Consider the following 21,085-nt stretch of genomic DNA (forward strand, 5'->3'; position numbering starts at 1 on the left):
GTTAGCTGTGATGGCACCAGTGCGCTCCAGCCTGGGCAACAAAGCAAGACCCTGTCTCAAAAAAAAAAACAAATTATTTTTAAAAAATGCATCCCTTATGAAGTGTTGTGAGCACTAAATGAGATAATAAGTATAAAGTGCTTAGCATAGTGCCTGGCACATGACGAGTGCATATAGTAGTAAGTATATTTGTTTGTGGCTCAGGCACTCAGTTCATTCCTGGGGAGAGCAGAGAATGAGGCAATCTTTCATGCAGTAATCGTTTATGGAGCCTCTGCTGTGTGCCAGACATTGTGCTAAATGCAGAGAAGACAAGAGAGCTCATTATCCAATGAGAGTACGGTAATATAGTGCTGAGTGCAAAGAGGCAGAGAGGCTGTTTGTGGAAAGTACTATGGGAGTCCAGCAGAGGGAGCCAGCACTCACACTGTCTGCCAAATCTTGCACAGGGGGTGTTGCCATCTGTGCTGGCTGGTGCAGGCTTCATTTGGTCATTCAGCAAATAGGTAGTGAGTTTCTGCTATGCACTAGGTATAGTGCTAGGCACTGGGGATTTACTCTTGAACCATAAAGAGGGAGAGGGCCCCTGCACTCTTAAGAATATATTGTCTAATAGCTGAGATAGGCATTAGTCATGTAATCAAATACATGCACGAATATTTGTAACAGTGGTAAGTTTTATGAAGGTGAAATATGTGCTGTTATAAATAGGGGACTTTTACAGGGATAGAATAGGGTACTTTGATTTGCCAGGAAAGGCTTTCCTGAGGAAATCTCCAAATTTAGATCTCATTCTGGGCTGGGTGTGTTGGCACACACCTGTAATACTAGTACTTTGGAAGGCTGCAGTAGGAGGATTGCCTGAAGCCAGGAGTCTGAAAACAGCCTGGGCAACAAAACGAGACCCTGTCTTTACAAAAAGTAAAAAAAAATATCCGACGTAGTGGTGTGTGCCTATAGTCCCAACTACTCAGAAGGCTGAGGACGGAGGATTGCTGGAGCCCAGGAGTTGGAGGCTACAGTGAGCTACGATCATGCCACTGCACTCCAGCCTGTGTGAGAGGGCAAGACCCTGTCTCAAAACAAACAAAAACAAAACAAACCCCAAACCCAAAACTCAAACCTCTTTACATCATCCTAATCTCTCTCTACTCCTTAAGGGCAGGGACTTTGTCCATTTTATTTGTTATGTATCCCCAGTTCCTAGAACAGCACCTGGCATGTGGTAGGCACTGGAGTGAAGGAAGATGTGATGGATCTGAATTCTAAAGGGAGAGGAGGAGTTAACTGTGAGACGAAGGAGGGAAGGGACTTCAGGCAGAGGGAACAGCCTGTGCGGAGGATAGAGAGCGGGTTACATTTGAGATTGAAAGGAGGTGTGTGGAACAGAGTGGGAGGGAGGGAGAGGAGTGAGGCAGGCTGGGGCCAAGCCACAGTGCCTTGGCCCACACAGGAAGAGTTCTGATCTGTTTCCAATGAGCAATAGATTTTAAATAGCTAGTATCGTGATTCAACTTGCATTTCGGAAAGATTTCTCTCTTGCTTTTTGGAAGACAGACTATAGCAGGGGACTACAGGGCAAGATTGAATGCAGGAGGCGTACAAAAGATAACACCTGGCCTTTCTGCTTCTGCTGCATGGATGAGTGGTTGGGCCATTCCATAAGATAGCAACACAGGAAGAGAATGAGATTTGTCTGGGAAAGATCACGAATTTGTTCTTTACCACGGTGAGCTTGAAATACCTTTGAGTCATGTAAGTGACTATTGAGAGAAGTCTGGGCTGGAGGTAGGGGTCTGAGAATTATCTGCATAGAAGTTTAGGATGAAGCCATGGGCACGGATGGAACAGCCTAGGGAGGCAGGGGGTAATGGGATGAGAGCCCGGCCTAGGAGTTGAGAAACAGCAGGAGAGCTTGAAACTGAGGGAGGAGCTGCCAGAGAAGTAGGAGACCCAGGAGGGGTGCGGTGGTATCCCAGAAGGCTACGGGCGCGCGTGTTTCCCAATGAGGATGTGATCGGTCTGTCCATCGTTGAGGAATGAGCACTGGAAAATATCCTCTGCTTTGACAATCTGGAGGTTGCCACTGGTGTGCTGGGGGCAGAAGCCAAAGTGGAGTGAATGGAAGTGAGGACATGAAGACTGGAGCAGTGTGACTGTGTGAGAAGAGAGAAGGTGGCACTGGAGGGGAGAGAAGGGTTGAGGGAAGTTGTTGTTTGAAAGTTTTGCTCTTGTCGCCCAGGCTAGCGTGCAGTGGCTCGATCTCGGTTCACTGCAACCTCCGCCTCCCAGGTTCAAGTGATTCTCCTGCCTCAGCCTCCCAACTAGCTGGGACTACAGGCACGCACCCCCACGCCTGGCTAATTTTTGTAGTTTTAGTAGAGATGGAGTTTCACTATGTTGGTCAGGCTGGTCTCGAACTCCTGACCTCAGGTGATCCACCCGCCTCAGCCTCCCAAAGTGCTGGGATTATAGGCGTAAGCCATCATGCCTGGTCAGGAAGTTGTATTTTAAAGTAAGTCTTGAGTTTTATTAATACGTTAAAGAGAAGTTGAATTGACGAGGTAACGGGCTTCCAGATGGAGAGAACAGGGTGTGCAAAGCCTGGAGGCTTCCAAGTGCTTGTTGTGCTTTGGGACAGTGAGGTGCTTTTGCAGCTGGAGCAGAGGTGGGTGGGAAAGTGCGGGAAGAAGCACCTGGGGAAAAGTGGGCCCGGTTAGAAAGGGTCTGGCATGGGGCCCCAGCCAGTGTGTGCCTGGGCAGCGTATCACAATAACAAAGTCTGAAGAGATTACAAAGCACAGTCTGAGAGGCAGCGAGAGTAATGGGGAGCTGTTTATGGAGGAAATAGGGGAGGGGAGGGCAGATGAGAGAGATTTGCTGTCTTTTCTGTAGGACTCCATGTTTGATTGGGTTCAGAGAGTTGTAGGGGAAAACCTACAATGGAAGAAAGCACTGCTGTTCTTTTTTGCTCAAGAGGGTGTTTGGTTAATTGGAGTATTAGCACAGAAAGTTGGAAGCAAGCAGATTGGGTGTGGACATTTAGGGGGTAGTTTTCAGCCTTCAGTTGGGAAGATGAGTCTAGAACGTTGGAGGGCAGCTGGAGTCAAAGTTTCCAGTCCCCTGAGAGCGGCTGGCTGAAGCCTCAGCACTGGGTGGGCTCGCTGAGCAGGCTGAGCAGTTCTGGGAGGTCTCCCTGCCTCTGCTGCTCTGTGAACTCTGCTGTCAACATCTTGGGCTTTGAAGCCACTGAACGCTGAACCAGTTTACCTTGATTTGTCTTTGCAAAGTGTAGGAATGATGCTTGTCTTACTCCAGAATAGATTGCTTTTAGTGGGCTCTTGAGAAGTAGAGGTTTATAGCTCAGACACCAGAGCCAGGCTATTCTGGAGCCAGGGAATTCTAGTTCCCCTAGTTAAAAGCTGAGCGACTTTGGACAGGTTACTTTGCCTTTCTAATGCCTCAGTTTTCTTATCTGTAAACTTAAGGTAATAAGAATGCCTGATGCATGAGATAGATTGGGGATTAAATGGGAAATGCACATAAAGCACTTCGAACAGCTTTTGACACATTTTAAGTGCTCAGAAGGAGATAATGATAGAGGTAGAAGTAATCGTAATCGTTGTTTTGGGGTCTCCAGTGTTGTCGTTCCATTGTTACAGCACCAGATGGCGACAAAGCACACGTTTTCAGCTTCCTCGCATTCCACTGGTAGGGCTCCTTGAGTAGCTTCACTTGTTCTCTTCAGATCCCTAATTGATGCAAAGTGAAATATTTTGTTTCTTTCCTTTCTCCCTCTGGCTTCTTTAAAACTTCTGGTTGAAACTCTTTTGTTTTGAGACTCTTATTTAAATTTCATTCATAAAATTAGGCGGGTCATGGTGGCTCATCCCAGCACTTTGGGAGGCCCAAGCGGGCGGATCACGAGATCAGGAGATCCAGATCATCCTGGTTAACATGGTGAAACCCCGTCTCTACTAAAAATACAAAAAATTAGCCGGTCGTGGTGGCGGGTGCCTGTAGTCCAGCTACTCGGGAGACTGAGGCAGGAGAATGGTGTGAACCCGGGAGGCGGAGTTTGCAGTGAGTCAAGATCACACCACTGCACTCCAGCCTGGGTAACAGAGCAAGACTCTGTCTCAAAAAAAAAAAGAAAACTTTCATTCATAAAATTAAAAAAAAAAGTTTGGTTGGAGTAGCATGTACACACAGTAAAATACTGGACAATACAAAATAGCTGTTAGTGAAAGGCAGCGTGCTGCCCCTGCCCTCCACCCTGTCCTACTCTCCAGGAGCACCCCCTACTTTTTTTTGTGGCAGGAGAGAAGGAGTCTCACTCTGTCGTCCAGGCTGGATTGCTGTGGCATGATCTCAGCTCGCTGCAACCTCCGCCTCCTGGGTTCAAGTGATTCTCCTGCCTCAGTCTCCTGAGTAGCTGGAACTACAGGCAAGTGCCACCGCGCCCAGCACCCCCAATTTTTTTTTTTTTTTTTGAGACAGAGTCTCACTCTGTCGCCCAGGCTGGAGTGCAGTGATGTGATCTTGGCTCACTGCAAGCTCCGCCTCCCGGGTTCACGCCATTCTCCTGCCTCAGCCTCCCGAGTAACTGGGACTACAGGCGCCTGCCACCACGCCTGGCTAATTTTGTTTTTGTATTTTTAGTAGAGATGGGGTTTCACCGTGTTAGCTAGGATGGTCTTGATCTCCTGACCTCGTGATCCGCCCACCTTGGCCTCCCAAAGTGCTGAGATTACAGGTGTGTGCCACCGCGCCCAGCCTTTTTCTTTTTTTTAAGACAGGGTGTTGCCCTGCCACCCATGCCAGACTGCAGTGGTGCAATCACAGCTCACCACAGCCTCAAACGATTCTCCAGCCTCACCTTCCTAAAGTTTTAGAATTATAGGCGTGAGCCACTGTGCCCAACCAGCACCCACTTTTAACTGTTACTATTACCACATCTTTTTGAATAGCTGAATTTTATATTACTTCCACCAAAATATTGGTAGTCTAATGTTTTGATACTGTTTCTTGGAGTCGAGGAGAGTCGCAGTACCAGGAGTTTGGGGGTTTTGTGATGTGCTTCCTCTGTGCCAGTCACTGTGATGGGCATTCGGCAAAGTCTGTGATCTTGGGCCACTAGTCCCTGGGGGAACTAGTAAGTACGGTGTGGTATGTGTTTTGGGGGAGCACTTCAGAGAGTGGACACCTGGCCTCTTCTGGGAGGACTGTCTGGAAGAGGTGAACATCTGAGCAGAGTTGAAGGTAGGACGTGGTTTGGCTAGCAGGAAGGACAAGGAAAAGGTGCTCCCGGCAGGGTGGGTAGCAGGGTCAAACGTGAAATGGCGAGAGCGTAGTATAGCTGCAGGAGGCTGGAGGGTAAGATTTTGGAGTTGGAATTAGAGCTATGGTGATGAAGGCAGCATGGAGAGGGAGGGTCAGTTATGAGGGCCTTTCATGCTGTGTCAGAAGTTGGATCTTGTGTGAGAAAAATAGGAAACCACTGGAGGGTTTTAAAGGTAAAGCAACACGGTTACACTTGTATTTTGTGAAGATCAATCTTGAAGCAGTGTGCAGAATGGATTGCATGGCTTTAGACCACTTAGGAGATTACTGGGACAATCTAGGTGAGAAATGGCAAGGGCCTGCCCTAAGGCAGTGACAGACACTAGAGGCGGGACTGGGCCTGAGAAATGAAAAAGAGGTAGACTTGATAGTCTTGGAGGGGTAGGGAAAAGTCAAGGATGGCTCCCAGGTTTCTGGTTTGGGTTACTGGATGCATGGTGTTACCTGTGCATGAGCTGGGAAGTCCTGGTGAAGAAATAGAAGGTTTTAAGCTCATTTTATTTTTTATTTTTATTTTTTTGGGGACTGAGTCTCGCTCTGTCTCCCAGGCTGGAGTGTAGTGGCATGAACATGGCTCACTGCAGCCTCAACTTCAAGCAGTCCTCCTACCTCAGCCTCCCAGGTAGCTGGGACCACAGGTACCCACCACCTGCTCAGCTAATTTTTGAATTTTTTGTGGAGATGGGATCTTACCATGTTACCCAGGCTGGTCTCGAATTTCTGAGCTCAAGCGGTCCTCCTGCCTCAGCCTCCCAAAGGCCTGGGATTACAGATGTGAGCCACTGCACCCAGCCTTAAGCTCATTTTAGATTTGTTGAGCCCGACTTGGCTTTGGTGACATCTAAGTGGAGATGCCAGTACAGTTGGAATCAGAAGAGACTCTGCCACTTAGTAGCTTTATTACCTTCATCAGATTACTTACCAATTTCAAGCCCCAGTTTCTTTTTCAGGTAAATGGGGATAGTGATAATCTCTACCAAAGGGTCGTTATGTCATTAAAAGGAAGAGCTTCATAAATACCCAGCACAGGCCATGGCCAGACAGGTGATTTGGGAAGTGGTTTCCTTCTTTCCTTTCTAAGGTTCAGAAGGACTCAAGTGCCTTCAGACTTATTGCTATTTGTTTGTACGAAGTCAGCAATTTTGGGTAAAACCGTGTCCTATGGAAAGTAACTACTTAAAAACTAAATTCATGTAGCTCCTTCTCCAAGCCATCTATAATGACAGAATGTTATCTAAAAATGCCTTTGCTTTTCCTGGTTCACTACATGTGTCACCACTTAACGTTGACTTTTCCCCGCTGTGTAGAAAGCATGTACCTACATCAGATCTAACCTTGATCCCAGCAACGTGGATTCCCTCTTCTACGCTGCCCAGGCCATCCAGGCCCTCTCAGGATGTGAGGTGAGTCCAGGTTCCTACACTGACAATGACTTTTAACTATTTAAAAAAAAAAAAAAAAAGTGCATTTTTAAAGGGGAGGGGTCACGTCAAAAATCCTTTTTTTAACAATGAGAGTCCATTGCTTTTCCTTAAGAAAGTATAGTTTATGTTTCTCCTAAGTTTTTACTTTTCAAGGGTTTTAAATAACCGTTTCATACAGTTTTTGCCTTTCTTCTGGGAGGTCTTGATTTTTTCCTTTCCATCTCCCTTTAACATTTAAAACTGGTCAAAGTGTACCCCCACACGAGGTTTCTGGAAAGTCATTTTATTGAACACAGGAGAACCGTATAAGTAGAAAGGTAATTTGTCAGCATCTTTTCAGATGGGGGTGTCGTACCGAGGTTTTGCAAACATTTCATCCTGGTATCTGGGGATTAGAGGGGATCAGCATGCACGAGGCGGAGGTGACTTTGGCAGCTGCTCTGCATGCTATCTTTGCCATGCCTGCCAGAAATGCCAAGACCTGTTCTAAAACTCTGTGTCTGCCAATTCTTTCTTAGATCTCTATTTCAAATGAGACCAAAGATCTGCTTCTGGCAGCTGTCAGTGAGGACTCATCTGTTACCCAGATCTACCATGCAGTTGCAGCTCTCAGTGGCTTTGGCCTTCCCTTGGCATCCCAAGAAGCACTCAGTGCCCTTACTGCTCGTCTCAGCAAGGAGGAGACTGTGCTGGCGTGAGTTGTCATCTCAAGCACTTCTCAGGCTTCATTTGTCTCGGGCCCTATCCTAAGAGGGCTCATTCATTGGTTCAGCAAATACTTCCTGGGCAAGTACTTCAGTAAATACTTCTGTGTGCCAGGTGCTGTGCAAGGCACCGCAGACATGATTGCATGAAGGCAGGTAAGGTCCCTGTTCTCGTGGAGCTCACATGGACGCAGTCTTCTGCACGCCTTGCAAACAGAAGGCAAGTGCTGAGCCAGAGCATGATCACGCCATCACCTAGAGATCCAGCTGCCTCGTGAGGTTGGAGGGCTAGAGCAAGGGCAGATAACTCAGAAGGAGCCACGTGCATGTTTTGTTGAGGCTTGGCCAGGGCAGGACGACATGTTGGCAATGGAGGCTCTGCAAAGTGCCGGCTCCAGGATCCCTGGAAGTTGTAAGAGGTAGCATCTGGTGGGAGGGGTGGTTGTTCAGACGGTGGAGTATTCTAGGAATCAGACTCTACTACTCTGCAAAAGGCTTAGATGAAGGAGAAGCACCTTACCTGTTTGTTATAAATGGAAATGTTAGAACTCCAGGGTGTTTTTTGCTAAGCTCTTAAGTGATAATATATGTAGTTTCAGATTTTTATTTATTTAGAGACAGGATCTTACTCTGTCACCCAGGCTGAAGTGCAATGGTATGATCACAACTCACTGCAGCCTTGAAGTCTGGGCTCAAGTGATCCTCCTGTCTCAGCCTCCCGAGTAGCTGGACTACAGGTGCAAACTACCATGCCTGGCTAATTTTTTTTTTTTTGAGATGGAGTCTTACTCTGTTACCCAGGCTAGAGTGCAGTGATGTGATCTCAGCTCACTGCAACCTCCGCCTCCCGGGTTCAAGCAGTTTTCCTGCCTCAGCGTCTTCTGTGGTTAGGATTACAGGCGCGCCACTACGCCTGGCTAATTTTTGTATTTTTAGTAGAGACGGGGTTTCACCACTTTGGCCAGGCTCGTCTTGAACTCCTGACCTCAAGCAGTCCACCTGCCTCGGCCTCCCAAATTGCTGGGATTACAGGTGTGAGCCACCGCGCCTGGCTGCCCGGCTAATTTTTTGTTTTTAGTGGAGATGGGGCCTCTCTGTGTTGTCCGGGCCGGTTACAGTTTTTGTTTTTTTTTTTTAAACACTTAAACTCCTCATTTAAAACAATAATTTTGTTGTTATTTTATTTGCGTTTACCATTTAATTGCAACCCTGAAGGAGGGTGTGGAGTACATTTCTGGAATCCTGTTCGTTGTTTAGCAAGAGTTTGGTGATACCATTTCCCCCGTTCAAAACAGTGAGATTGTTTCTCAGGTTTTTCTGTTTGTTTTTTGTGTTTTTGCTAACAATCAGATTTTCTCTAAACTTAAAGCTTTGTTAAGGACAGGGTTCACAGGCAGTTGCCATTCCCTCTATGTCATCCTCACACCCTCCTCACGTTCACATGGTCAATCATCAGTGACTCTGGGGCTGACATTTTGTACACACTTTGTCCAGTGCTCGGCCCTTTTGGGCCTTTGATTTCAGGTGACATATTTCGATCTCTGCTCATAATCTCTCATGGGGAATGCTTCTCCAGTCACCATCAGCTCATGCCATGATGTCACTGTTAGTGCCTATGCCTTACTTTGATGTGACCTTCTACAAAAAAAGCTTCCCATTTCCCTCCAGGCAGAAAGGAAAATCCCCTTCCTCAAAACCCCAGAACCGCAGGAAGAAGTACAAGGGAAGTACATCCACTTTGGAGTCAGACCGACTTAGGTTTGAACACCAGCTATTTCCTTCCTTGCTGTGTGACTTTGGCCAAATTTCTAACTTCTCTGAGCCTCGCCTTTAAAATGAAACCCATAATTCTTACATCAGAGCACCTGACAGGATTAAGTGAGATAATAGGTGTGAAGACCCTAGCGCAGTGCCTGGTTCTTGGTGGGCATGTAGGAAACGGAGTTCCTTTTCTGGGCCATTTGTTTCTTAGGTTCCTAACAAACAGGTCCCCTTTCTTAGAGAGTTTGTTACTTCCTTCATCGTTGTTATTTGTATGTTAGATCATAAGCTTTTTTTTTTTGAGACAGAGTCTCACTCTGTCATCTAGGCTGCAGTGCAATGCGATCATACAACCTCAAACTCCTGGGCTTGAGCAATCCTCCCACCTCTGCCTTCTGAGTAGCTGGGATTATAATCACGCGCCACTACACCCAGCCATAAGCTTTATTTGCAGTGCTTAGAGAGCCTGGCACATGGTCTGTATCCAAAGGAGTTAATAAAGGATGAAACTATACTTTTGTGTTTCTGCTGTCTTGTAGAAAGCTTATAAGTAGGAAGAACATATGCTTTGGAGTAGAAACAAGTGTGTTCAGATCCACTCTTCTACTCAACCTCTGTAACCTTGAGTGGGTTGTTTAGCCCCCCTAAGCCTCAGTGTTTTCACATGCAAACCTGGAGAATGGCTCGTAGGGTCATTGTGAAATCCAACTGGTCAGATGCCTTATATTACTACTAATTTGCCCTATTAAAGGCAATCTGATATAAATTAGAACTCTTCTAAGTGGGCCTTCTATATTTAAATAGGCTTTTTCTAGGAAGTGAATGTTTGTAAACTTGTCTTGAATGGAAAACAAGAAAATACTTGTAGGTTTGAATGAACCATCTGAGAAGATCTCATTGTTGTCTCTCATAAATCAGTCTCTGAATTATCTGCTATATATTAGCAAGATAAGATCTGCTTTCTTAGTGTTTGAATACAGTACTATGCTCTAGAGAAAAAGAAATTGCTGGCTGGGGAATAAGTAATTAAAGCCAGTGACAAAACTTTCTAAAACTCAGTGGATTAATTTCGTTCTAAAACTTCTGAGGTTGTTACCACACGGCACTCGCTCATTCCAAAGAGAAAAAAGTGGTATCTTAATTGAGAAGTTCTTTCTGGGCTATCTTAACCCTCCTTTCTGAGCACAGTGTTTATCATGGGCAGATGTGTGATTTTTATCTCGTTTGGAAATTCAGGTTTCATTTTCTCAAGTGTATTATAACAACAAGCATCCCATAGGTGTCGTTGAGTACTCTAGGGCTTGCCTCTCTGTAAATTGTGACTCTGCTGTTTTCCAACTTGTCATCTTAATGGAATTAGTTTCCCATGGAGAGAATCTAAATTGTTATGATCTTGACCTAAGCAGACAGATTCTTGCTCTACATTCCCTGACACATTGACTTGGTAAGTGGAGGTTTTTTTACACAAGGGCCCAGTCATCTCTTAGGAATTAGGAAACCATAGGGGTGGCCACCAGGGGGCCTCTCCTTTCCCCATTTTATCCAGAAAAGCACCATTTATGTTTTCCAAATTATCTGCTTTAAGAGAATAGAATCTAACAAGTCTTACATGTATACACCTATCATGTTCCATCTTAAAAAGCTTATCTTCCAGAATTATAGATAAAATTATATGAATAAGCCATAAAAAGGAATGAAGTGCAGATACATGCTACAACATGGATGAGCCTTGAAAACATTCTGCTAAGCGAAAGAAGTCAGACATAAAAGGATGCAGACCCTTCTGCGCGGTCACGCCGAGCCAGCGCCTGGGCCTGGAACTGGGCCGTAGTTCCCCAGCTTCACCCACCACCTCTCTACCATGGACCCCCGCAAAGTGAACGAGCTTCGGGCCTTTGTGAAAATGTGTAAGCAGGATCCGAGCGTTCTGCACACCGAGGAAATGCGCTTCCTGAGAGAGTGGGTGGAGAGCATGGGGGGTAAAGTACCACCTGCTACTCAGAAAGCTAAATCAGAAGAAAATACCAAGGAAGAAAAACCTGATAGTAAGAAGGTGGAGGAAGACTTAAAGGCAGACGAACCATCAAGTGAGGAAAGTGATCTAGAAATTGATAAAGAAGGTGTGATTGAACCAGACACTGATTCTCCTCAAGAAATGGGAGATGAAAATGCAGAGATAACGGAGGAGATGATGGATCAGGCAAATGATAAAAAAGTGGCTGCTATTGAAGCCCTAAATGATGGTGAACTCCAGAAAGCCATTGACTTATTCACAGATGCCATCAAGCTGAATCCTCGCTTGGCCATTTTGTATGCCAAGAGGGCCAGTGTCTTCGTCAAATTACAGAAGCCAAATGCTGCTATCCGAGACTGTGACAGAGCCATTGAGATAAATCCTGATTCAGCTCAGCCTTACAAGTGGCGAGGGAAAGCACACAGACTTCTAGGCCACTGGGAAGAAGCAGCTCATGATCTTGCCCTTGCCTGTAAATTGGATTATGATGAAGATGCTAGTGCAATGCTGAAAGAAGTTCAACCTAGGGCACAGAAAATTGCAGAACATCGGAGAAAGTATGAGAGAAAACGTGAAGAGCGAGAGATCAAAGAAAGAATAGAACGAGTTAAGAAGGCTCGAGAAGAGCATGAGAGAGCCCAGAGGGAGGAAGAAGCCAGACGACAGTCAGGAGCTCAGTATGGCTCTTTTCCAGGTGGCTTTCCTGGGGGAATGCCTGGTAGTTTTCCCGGAGGAATGCCTGGAATGGGAGGGGCCATGCCTGGAATGGCTGGAATGCCTGGACTCAATGAAATTCTTAGTGATCCAGAGGTTCTTGCAGCCATGCAGGATCCAGAAGTTATGGTGGCCTTCCAGGATGTGGCTCAGAACCCAGCAAATATGTCAAAATACCAGAGCAACCCAAAGGTTATGAATCTCATCAGTAAATTGTCAGCCAAATTTGGAGGTCAAGCGTAATGCCCTTCTGATAAATAAAGCCCTTGCTGAAGGAAAAGCAACCTAGATCACCTTATGGATGTCGCAATAATACAAACCAGTGTACCTCTGATCTTCTCATCAAGAGAGCTGGGGTGCTTTGAAGATAATCCCTACCCCTCTCCCCCAAATTCAGCTGAAGCATTTTACAGTCGTTTGCCATTAGGGTATTCATTCAGATAATGTTTTCCTACTAGGAATTACAAACTTTAAACACTTTTTAAATATTCAAAATATTTAAAACAAATTTAAAGGGTCTGTTAATTCTTATATTTTTCTTTACTAAACATTTTGGATTTTTTTTCTTTGAATTGGGCAGGGAAGATATGTATGGAAGATTATTGCTCTAATTTGAGTGAAATAAAAGTTATTAGTGCGAGGCAAACATAAAAAAAAAAAAAAAAAGGATGCAGATTGTATGATTCCATTTCTATGAAATAGCAGAGTAGGCAAATCCGTAGAGCTAGAACATGGATTACTGGTTGCCGGGGGCTAAGGAGAGACACAATGGGGAGAAGCTGTTCAGTGGGTTTTGTTTATCTATTTTTTTGGAGACAGGGTCTCACTCTGTCACCTAGACTGAGTGCAGTGGTGCAATCACGGCTCACTGAAGTCTTGACCTCCCTAGCTCAAGTGATCCAGCTAATTTTTAAATTTTTTGTGAAGATGAGGTCTCACTGTGTTGCCCAGGCTGGTTTCGAACCCCCAGGCTTAAGTGATCCTCCTGCCTCGGCCTCCCAAAGTATTGAGATTACAGGTGTGAGCCACCATGCTCAACAAATGGGTTTTATTTTAGACTGATGGAAATATTTGGGAACTAGACAGGTGGTGGTTGCACAACATTGTGAATATAGTAAGCATCCCTGCATTGTTCACTTTAAAATGGTTAATTTTATGTGACTTTTACTTCAATCTTTTTTTTTTTTCTGAGACAGGGTCTCACTCTGTTGCTCAGGCTGGAGTGCAGTGGCTCACTGCAACCTCTGCATCCTGGGCTCAAACGATCCTCCCACCTCAGCCTCCCAAGTAGTTGGGACTACAAGCACACGCCACCATACCTGGCTCATTTTCAGTATTTTTAGTAGAGATGGGGTTTCACCATGTTGCCCAGGCTGGTCTTGAACTCCTGGGCTCAAGGAGTTTGCCTGCTTCAGGCTCCCAAAGTGCTGGGAATACAGGCGTGAGCCACTGCGCCCGGCCCAAGGCCCACGGCCCACGGTTCTTTTTGCCAGTTCTGTTGCCTGGGTTGCCTTCTCAGCTGTGATGATCTTTTCCAGGTTTTGTCATACCTGTCCTAACTGGATTATAAGTAAACTCCTTAAAGGCTGAGACCAACTTGTACTTCTAAAGAACAAGAGTGGGGTATTTGTGAAAGTATCTAAGTACGGGAAGGGATGAGTAGATGAAAGAAGACTTGCCATTCATTGGGGTTCTACTCTTTACCTTCCAGAACGGTCCAGGCTCTGCAGACAGCATCCCACCTGTCCCAGCAGGCTGACCTGAGGAGCATCGTAGAGGAGATTGAGGTGTGAATCTTTTGCCAAATACATTTCCCAGCTCCTATCTTTGATACCCTGTAGAAGAGTCTTGCAGATAGCCATGCATGATCTGTTAGGATCAGTTACATTGCTTCTTATATCCATGGCACACTTGTGTTCTTTGTATTAGGGTACTGTGTCCTAAGCAATATTTGTACCTATTACATAATAGGTGCTCAGGACGTGGTGATGGTGGTTTTTATTATTGCTCTATCCTTGCCTTTGTCCAGAATATCATGCTTCTCTAGGGCCTCTTTCATGGACTGCCTGGCAGGGGTGACAAGCAGTCCTGATGGTGTTTTCACTGGATGCTTCACAGACACGTTGGTTGCCTAGTCATGTTGCCTAGGAGAGCAGTGTGTCTCTCTTTGTCTTGTGGAGCATTAAGAAATTCTGGGAAACGCCATGCTTTGTAGGTTGTATTCAGATGGATGGCCACGGAATACACAGATGGATCTGTGTCATGATGCTTCCTGGATGCACGGCAGCCTGGCCCACTGGCCTTCCACCCAAAGTAGCTGGAGCCTTCCCTGCCATGACTCCTGGGCTTGGGCCTGCATACATGGGGCCAAGGAAGGAACCCTCCCAGAAGTGCAGAAGACACTGCTCTCCTCAAATGTCTGTTTGATATACTTTACTCTGCCTAAGGACCATTTTTGAGAAAGTATTAAGTAACTAAGATGGTCTTCAGATTTAGAGTGAGAGATGTCACGAAGCTGTCTGCAGTGGGGTTGACAGTGGTTTGTGCATCTCATTTCTGCTGTTACTTGACATCCAGCATGTTTCTGTTTTGTTATGGCAGGACCTTGTTGCTCGCCTGGATGAACTGGGGGGCGTGTATCTCCAGTTTGAAGAAGGACTGGAAACAACAGCGTTATTTGTGGCTGCCACCTACAAGCTCATGGATCATGTGGGGACTGAGCCATCCATTAAGGAGGTACCCATCTAACAGTTTTCAGGCATGAAACCCAAAGGGGTCATCAGCTTTATCTGCTAAGGATAGCTTTTATTAGAGAGGAATGTTCAGACATACCTTGGGATGTTGTCACTCAGTGTCCTGGGTTAGGGATTAAGAATGAGAAATAGATGTAATGCCTGTCTTCAAGAAATGGGTTGCTAGTGAGACAGACATGTAAACAAACCACACTTGCTTTAAATGGGGTATGTACATGCCACGAGGTAATATCAAGGAAGCCACGTGTATTACTCCTGTTTGGTCTCCCTTTCTTCCCAATACCCCTTTCTGCTTGTCTCCTGAATGCTTTCCACTCTGGTGGCCCATTCACATCCTTCCCTGGGCTCATAATTGCTTCTCCTCCCTTCCCCATTATCCTCAGCAACGGCTAAATCTTAGCTAATCTTTGCTGGTGGACATAGTTCACTGAGAGGCATGTGTGTCTATCACACATCCGCCAAGAGTTCATTCTTTTTCTCAAGAGGAGGTTGTTAACCTGAAAGAACCTTTAGTTGGAATGCATGTGGGAAGTCTTTTTGAGCAGGACCGTCTTTGTACCCCTTGTCTGTGAGAAGTTACCAGCCCTTAATCTAAAGTCCTTAAAATACAAGCTGCTTTTATTTAAATTTTAGGAGGAGAGATTTGGGTTTTAAGTGAGAACTTTTCATTTCTTTATGCATTACAAGTTTTGTGCCAAGTTTCTTTAAGTAAATAATTATCTATCTGGATAATTGGAATTAATTTCATATTTTCTCCAGAGGATATGGTCAAATAAGTTATTCAAGTGTTTGCATTCTTTTTGTGTCTCTTCCTTTGTTCTAAGTGTAGCAGGTCTAGAAATATACTCCCTTTTAATTTCTGTTACGGGTGAAAGTGCAAGAGTGTGGGGTCTTGGGGTACAGATTGTTTGCTGATTGTCCTATACACAGTAAAGTAGATGAATTAACGATATTGTACATATACAACTTAAACATTTTCTTCCTTTATTTGCAAGCTGCTGCTAACCAGGTACTTGGCTGGAGTAATTTCGCTGTCACTGCTTTTGACATAACAGTTCTGGTGAACAGTCACCCATTTTAACATGTCAGCAGCCTAGTGATGGAAAATTATAATTGGTCCAATTAAAGAAAATTCTTTCATGTTGACTGTGAATAACACTGTCAGGAATAAGAGAGCTCTTCGGTTGGATGGTAGATTTTAAAAAACAAAACTGATTGAAGGGGAAAATGTTTCCTCCTAAGCAAACAACCTCCAGAATTTTAGTAATGCCTTTTAGGTTCCACTTTTTTTAAAAAAACTGCTTTTAGTTTTCTCCTCTAAGCAGCCCATTAGTTCTTAATGGAGAGTTATTTTAGTTTCTTTTTAATGTACATTTTAGCTATAACGTTTGGTGTTATAAATAAAAACTTTGCCTCAACGTACTGCTTACAAGTAGGTTGGGAGGAAAGGTAGTTTAGCTGGGAGGATAATGGGAACCAGGAAAGAACAGATTTTCTTGTAGAAGGACTTCGGAGACAAACAATCCTACAATTGAATGTTGGTCTTGCTAATGTTGTTGTAACTTGCAGAAGTTACTTAGCCTCCTTTAGCCTCAGTTTCGTTTTTTGGGAAACATTGATAATACCAGTCTTTTATAGTTTTTGTTAAATTTTGAGTTAATGCATGTAAAGCACCTATCATGATGCCTGGTGTATATAGACATTTAACAAATAATTACTATTATATGTATTTCATAATATAGTTTCATATCTCAGTAGTTATCTGGAAGTACCCTGCATTTGTGTAGTAAGCATTATTATGATTTTTTTTTTCAGACAGTCTTTCTCTGTCGTCCAGGTTGGAGTGCAGTGGTGCGATCTTGGCTCACTGCAACCTCCGCCTCCCGGGTTCAAGCAGTTCTCATGCCTCAGCCTCTTGAGTAGATGGGGTTATAGGCGCATGCCACCTTGCCTGGCTAATTTTGGTATTTTTAGTAGAGATGGGGTTTTTCACTATGTTGGCCAGACTGGTCTCGAACTCCTGACCTCAAGTGATCCACCCGCCTTGGCCTCCCAAAGTGCTGGGATTATAGGCATAAGTCTCCGCGCCTGGCCTGTGTAGTAAGCACTTATTAAATAACTGACAAATCATGAATTTCAGTTTATAACGGAAGATGGGAAAAAAACAACCACATCCAAGTTCTAAGTTTAAATGCAGAATATTTGTGTTTTTTCCATCTACGAATTTGGATCAATGACCAAAAGACCTCCCATGTGAACACCTGAAACAGATAAGGAGTGACTTTCCTCTACAGCAGTGGCCCTCCCACCTTCCCAGCAGAGGAAGAGAAACAGCTGCATTTCGTGTTTCTTTCAGGATCAGGTCATCCAGCTGATGAACGCAATCTTCAGCAAGAAGAACTTTGAGTCCCTCTCCGAAGCCTTCAGTGTGGCCTCAGCGGCTGCTGTGCTCTCCCATAATCACTACCACGTGCCAGTTGTGGTTGTGCCCGAGGGCTCTGCTTCTGACACTCACGAACAGGCTATCCTGAGGGTAAGACATTCATCCCCAAAGTGTGCCCTTCTGATTGTAATTCCTAGTGGAAGGCTTTCAGAAATCGGGACTATGGTCACAGCCAATTGTAGCCCTTACAAGGACATACCCATTAAGTGGAGGGCAAGGCTCATTACCCTGAGCCTTGAAATGGAGACATGACCACTGGGTGAACTAGCCACAGAACCCTTCAAATCTATTTAAAAATTTTTTTTCTTTTTCTAGAGGATTTTTAATTTTAATTTTTATTGCTTTTTTTGAGACAGAGTCTTGCTCTGTCACCCAGGCTGGAGAGTAGTGGCATGACTTTGGTTCACTGCTGCCTCCACCTCCTGAGTTCAAGTGATTCTTGTGCCTCAGTCTCCCAAGTAGCTGGGATCACAGGCACACACCACCATGTCTGGCTAATTTTTGTATTTTTAGTAGAGATGGGGTTTTGCCATGTTGGCCAGGCTGGCCTTGAACTAGCCTCCCAAAGTGCTGAGATTACAGGTATGAGCCACCGTGCCTGGCCTCTCCCTAGAGGATTTTAAATAGTACAGGCTTGGCTGGGCATAGTGGCTCAGCACTTTGAGAGGCCGAGGCGGGCGGATCATGAGATCAAGAGATTGAGACCATCTTGGCCAATATGGTGAAACCCCGTCTCTACTAAGAATACAAAAATTAGCAGGGCGTGGTGGCGTGCACCTGTAGTCCCAGCTACTCGGGAGGCTAAGGCAGGAGAATCGCTTGAACCCAGCAGGCGGAGGTTGCAGTGAGCCGAGATTGCGGCATTGCACTCTAGCCTGGTGACAGAGCGAGACCCTGTCTCAAAAAAAAAAAGTACAGGCTTTCAATAAGTGCAGGAATATTGCATTTCTAGGTCTGTAACTCCAGATGTATAGAGAAGTCTTGCTTCTAAAATGCATTTCCCAATACCAAACTTTCTTTGTCGTATTTTTTGGTTTTGTTTTGTTTTTTTGGACAGGGTCTCGCTGTGTCATGCAGGCTGGGGTGCCATGGCACGATCATGGCCCACTGCAGCATGGACTTCCTCCAGTACCCAAAATTTCTAACTATATTATTTTACGACAGCTGTTTTAATTCTCAAGTAATTCTGGTGTTTATGGTTGATCCGTTCTCTTCTTCCCTGGTCCTGATGGGATAGCTTTTTGCCTCTTTATAGCACAGTCCTCCCTTTCACTCAGCAGTAAGCATAGATTTCTTCTTTGTGTTAACTCTTTGAACAGAGCAAATGCACAGATCTTGAATATGCTTAGAACTTTCATCTCAAATGAGGCATTTTGTTACTGTTGTTTGGGAACCAGTGATAAGCTAAGATCTTCATGAGAAATTAGCATTTTATTTATGTCTAAGTGTTGGGTTTCCACTTAGGACAGTCCTGTCTGTCCCATTAGATCTACTTTGGTAGCCCCTGCAGATATCCTCCTGAGCAAGTACCCTGTTCTTCAAAATTGCCCATTTTCTCCCTACATACAACTCGTATACCCTCAACAAAGACTTGGGTAGAAAGTAACCCGATGAACATAGTTTGCTGTGAGTCAAGAGGGGCTAAGAGGACAAAGTGGAAAAATAATTGACTCGGAAACTAAATAGATGGTTTGAGTCCTGGCTCAACTGCTTAACCGGCCATGTGACCTTTGGCAGGCCCTTAACCTCTTATGGCTTGTTTCTTCACCTGTGCAATAAGGATTATTCGATCTGTGTCATACAATTGATAGGAGAATATATGTAAAGGGCCTAGCCTGGTATATGCATATAGTTGACTTTCAACAAATGATAGTTATTAATGTTATCCATATTTCTGTAATTTCCCCATTGCTGGTACCATCCTAGAGTATTTTTCTGGCTGATTTATTTATTTATTTGTTTGGTAGAGACAAGGTCTCACTGTGTTGCCCAGGCTGGTCCCAAACTCCTGGCCTTAAATGATAATCACTCTCATCTTGGCCTTCCAACGTACTGCAGTTACAGGCATGAGCCACTGCACCCAGCCTGGCTGAGGCATTTATTTTTTTCTTTTTCAGAGACAGGGTTTCCCTCTGTTTCCTAGGCTGGAGTATAGTGGCACAGTCATAGCTCATGCTAACTCTTGGGCTCAAGCAATCCTCCTGCCTCAACCTCCTGAGTATCTGGGACTATAAGCACATGACACCATGCCCAGCTAATTTTTTAATTTAAAAAACTTTTTTTTTTGTTGGTAGAAATGGGGTCTTGCCATGTTGCCCACGTTGGTCTTGAACTCCTGGCATCAAGTGATCCTCCTGACTCAGCCTCCCAAAGCACTGCAATTACAGGCATGAGCCACCATGCCCGGTCTGATAAATTCTTTTAAAGATTCTGTAGCAGAGTGGATAGAATAAGGAATCAGAAAGAAGGAAATATATTGACCAGGTGTGGTGACTCACACCTGTAATCATCCATTTTAGGATTAGGCAGCAGACCCAAGGTCTGTGAAGATTTCCCAAAGCAGGAGGTTTGCTCTCCTGCAGAGCTTACGACCTATAGATAAAGCACCCCAGTAACAAAATTCTCTGCTCCTGTAGCCTTTGTTGTAACAAATAATTTTTTATTTATTTCCAGTTGCAAGTCACCAATGTTTTGTCTCAGCCTCTGACTCAGGCCACTGTTAAACTAGAACATGCTAAATCCGTTGCTTCCAGAGCCACTGTCCTCCAGAAGACATCCTTCACCCCTGTAGGGTAAGTCTTGACCATGTTTTGGCAGGGTGCTGACCTCTTTGTTTTGGAAAGTTAGCCTGCAGCCAGCGTAACAGATTAATGTGGATGTCACCATGATCATAAAACCAAATTTACCGAAGTTTCAGTTAGGTAAATTTGATCTACTGGTATCAAAAGCCTACAATTAAATATAAGAAAATGATTTTTAAAATTAAGATCATTTGGTTTTACTGTTCCATTCTCTATTTCTAGTTGGCTCAGTCTTGTCGTGATATAAGTAGCTATTTTAAAATTTAATATTTATCGATTTTTTTTCTGATAAATGTTTATTATAGGAAAAATACAGAAAAGCACAAAAAAGAAAATGTAACTCACCCATAATTCTACCATTCAGAGATAACTTTTGCTAACTTTTTTTTTTTTTTTTGAGGCGGAGTTTTGCTCTTGTTGCCCAGACTGGAGTGCAATGGTGCAATCTCAGCTCACCACAAACTCTGCCTCCTGGATTCAAGCAATTCTCCTGCCTCAGCCTCCCGACTAGCTGGGATTACAGGTGCCTGCCACCATGCCCGGCTAATTTTTTGTATTTTTAGTAGAGACAGGGTTTCATCATTGTTGGCCAGGCTGGTTTCGAACTCCTGACCTCAGGTGACCCACCTGCCTTGGCCTCCCTAAGTGCTGAGATTACAAGCATAAGCCACTGTGCCTGGCCTTGCTAACATTTTATAATTTTTTGACAGTCTTTTTTCTATGTATGTAAATAAATTTTTAAAATTCAGTTAAGGGCCAGGCATGGAGCTCACATGTGTAACCCCAGCCCTTTAGGAGACTGAGGCAGGTGGATTGCTTGAGCCCAGGAGTTTGAGACCAGCCTGGGCAACATAGCAAGACCCCATCTGTAATTTTTATTTATTTATGTGTTTATTTATTTTTTGAGATAGAGTCTTGCTCTGTCACCCAGGCTGGAGTGCAGTGGTGTGATCTCAGCTCGCTGCAACCTCTGCCTCCCAGGTTCAAGCGATTCTCCTGCCTCAGCCTCCCGAGTAGCTGGGATTACAGTTATGTGTCACCATGGCTGGCTAATTTTTATATTTTTGGTAGAGGTGGGGTTTCACCGTGTTGACCAGGCTGATCCTGAACTCCTGACCTCAAGTGATC

The 21,085-nt window shown here is 44.7% G+C and overlaps 2 protein-coding genes across 2 annotated transcripts in view; both read left to right on the forward strand.

Moving 5' to 3' along the window:
• The window catches only part of RPN2 (ribophorin II), a 62,584-nt gene that overhangs the window by 11,138 nt on the left and 30,361 nt on the right, over positions 1 to 21,085 (forward strand). Inside the window, exons 3-8 of the mRNA XM_023228002.1 lie at positions 6,651 to 6,746; positions 7,286 to 7,461; positions 13,672 to 13,747; positions 14,562 to 14,696; positions 17,070 to 17,246; positions 19,830 to 19,948. Of these exons, the coding sequence (XP_023083770.1) occupies positions 6,651 to 6,746; positions 7,286 to 7,461; positions 13,672 to 13,747; positions 14,562 to 14,696; positions 17,070 to 17,246; positions 19,830 to 19,948 (779 nt within the window). The remainder of the gene's footprint in view (positions 1 to 6,650; positions 6,747 to 7,285; positions 7,462 to 13,671; positions 13,748 to 14,561; positions 14,697 to 17,069; positions 17,247 to 19,829; positions 19,949 to 21,085) is intronic.
• LOC111553304 (hsc70-interacting protein) lies at positions 11,015 to 12,626 on the forward strand. The gene has a single exon (XM_023228003.2). The coding sequence runs from the start codon at positions 11,094 to 11,096 to the stop codon at positions 12,201 to 12,203; it is 1,110 nt and encodes a 369-aa protein (XP_023083771.1). The 5' UTR covers positions 11,015 to 11,093; the 3' UTR covers positions 12,204 to 12,626.

The sequence above is a fragment of the Piliocolobus tephrosceles genome, chromosome 20, assembly GCF_002776525.5.
Source record: "Piliocolobus tephrosceles isolate RC106 chromosome 20, ASM277652v3, whole genome shotgun sequence".
Classification (NCBI taxonomy): Eukaryota; Metazoa; Chordata; class Mammalia; order Primates; family Cercopithecidae; genus Piliocolobus; species Piliocolobus tephrosceles.

Coding starts and splice junctions, on each gene's coding strand:
- LOC111553304 (XM_023228003.2), top strand. CDS start 11,094: ATGGACCCCCGCAAAGTGAACGAGCTTCGGGCCTTTGTGAAAATGTGT.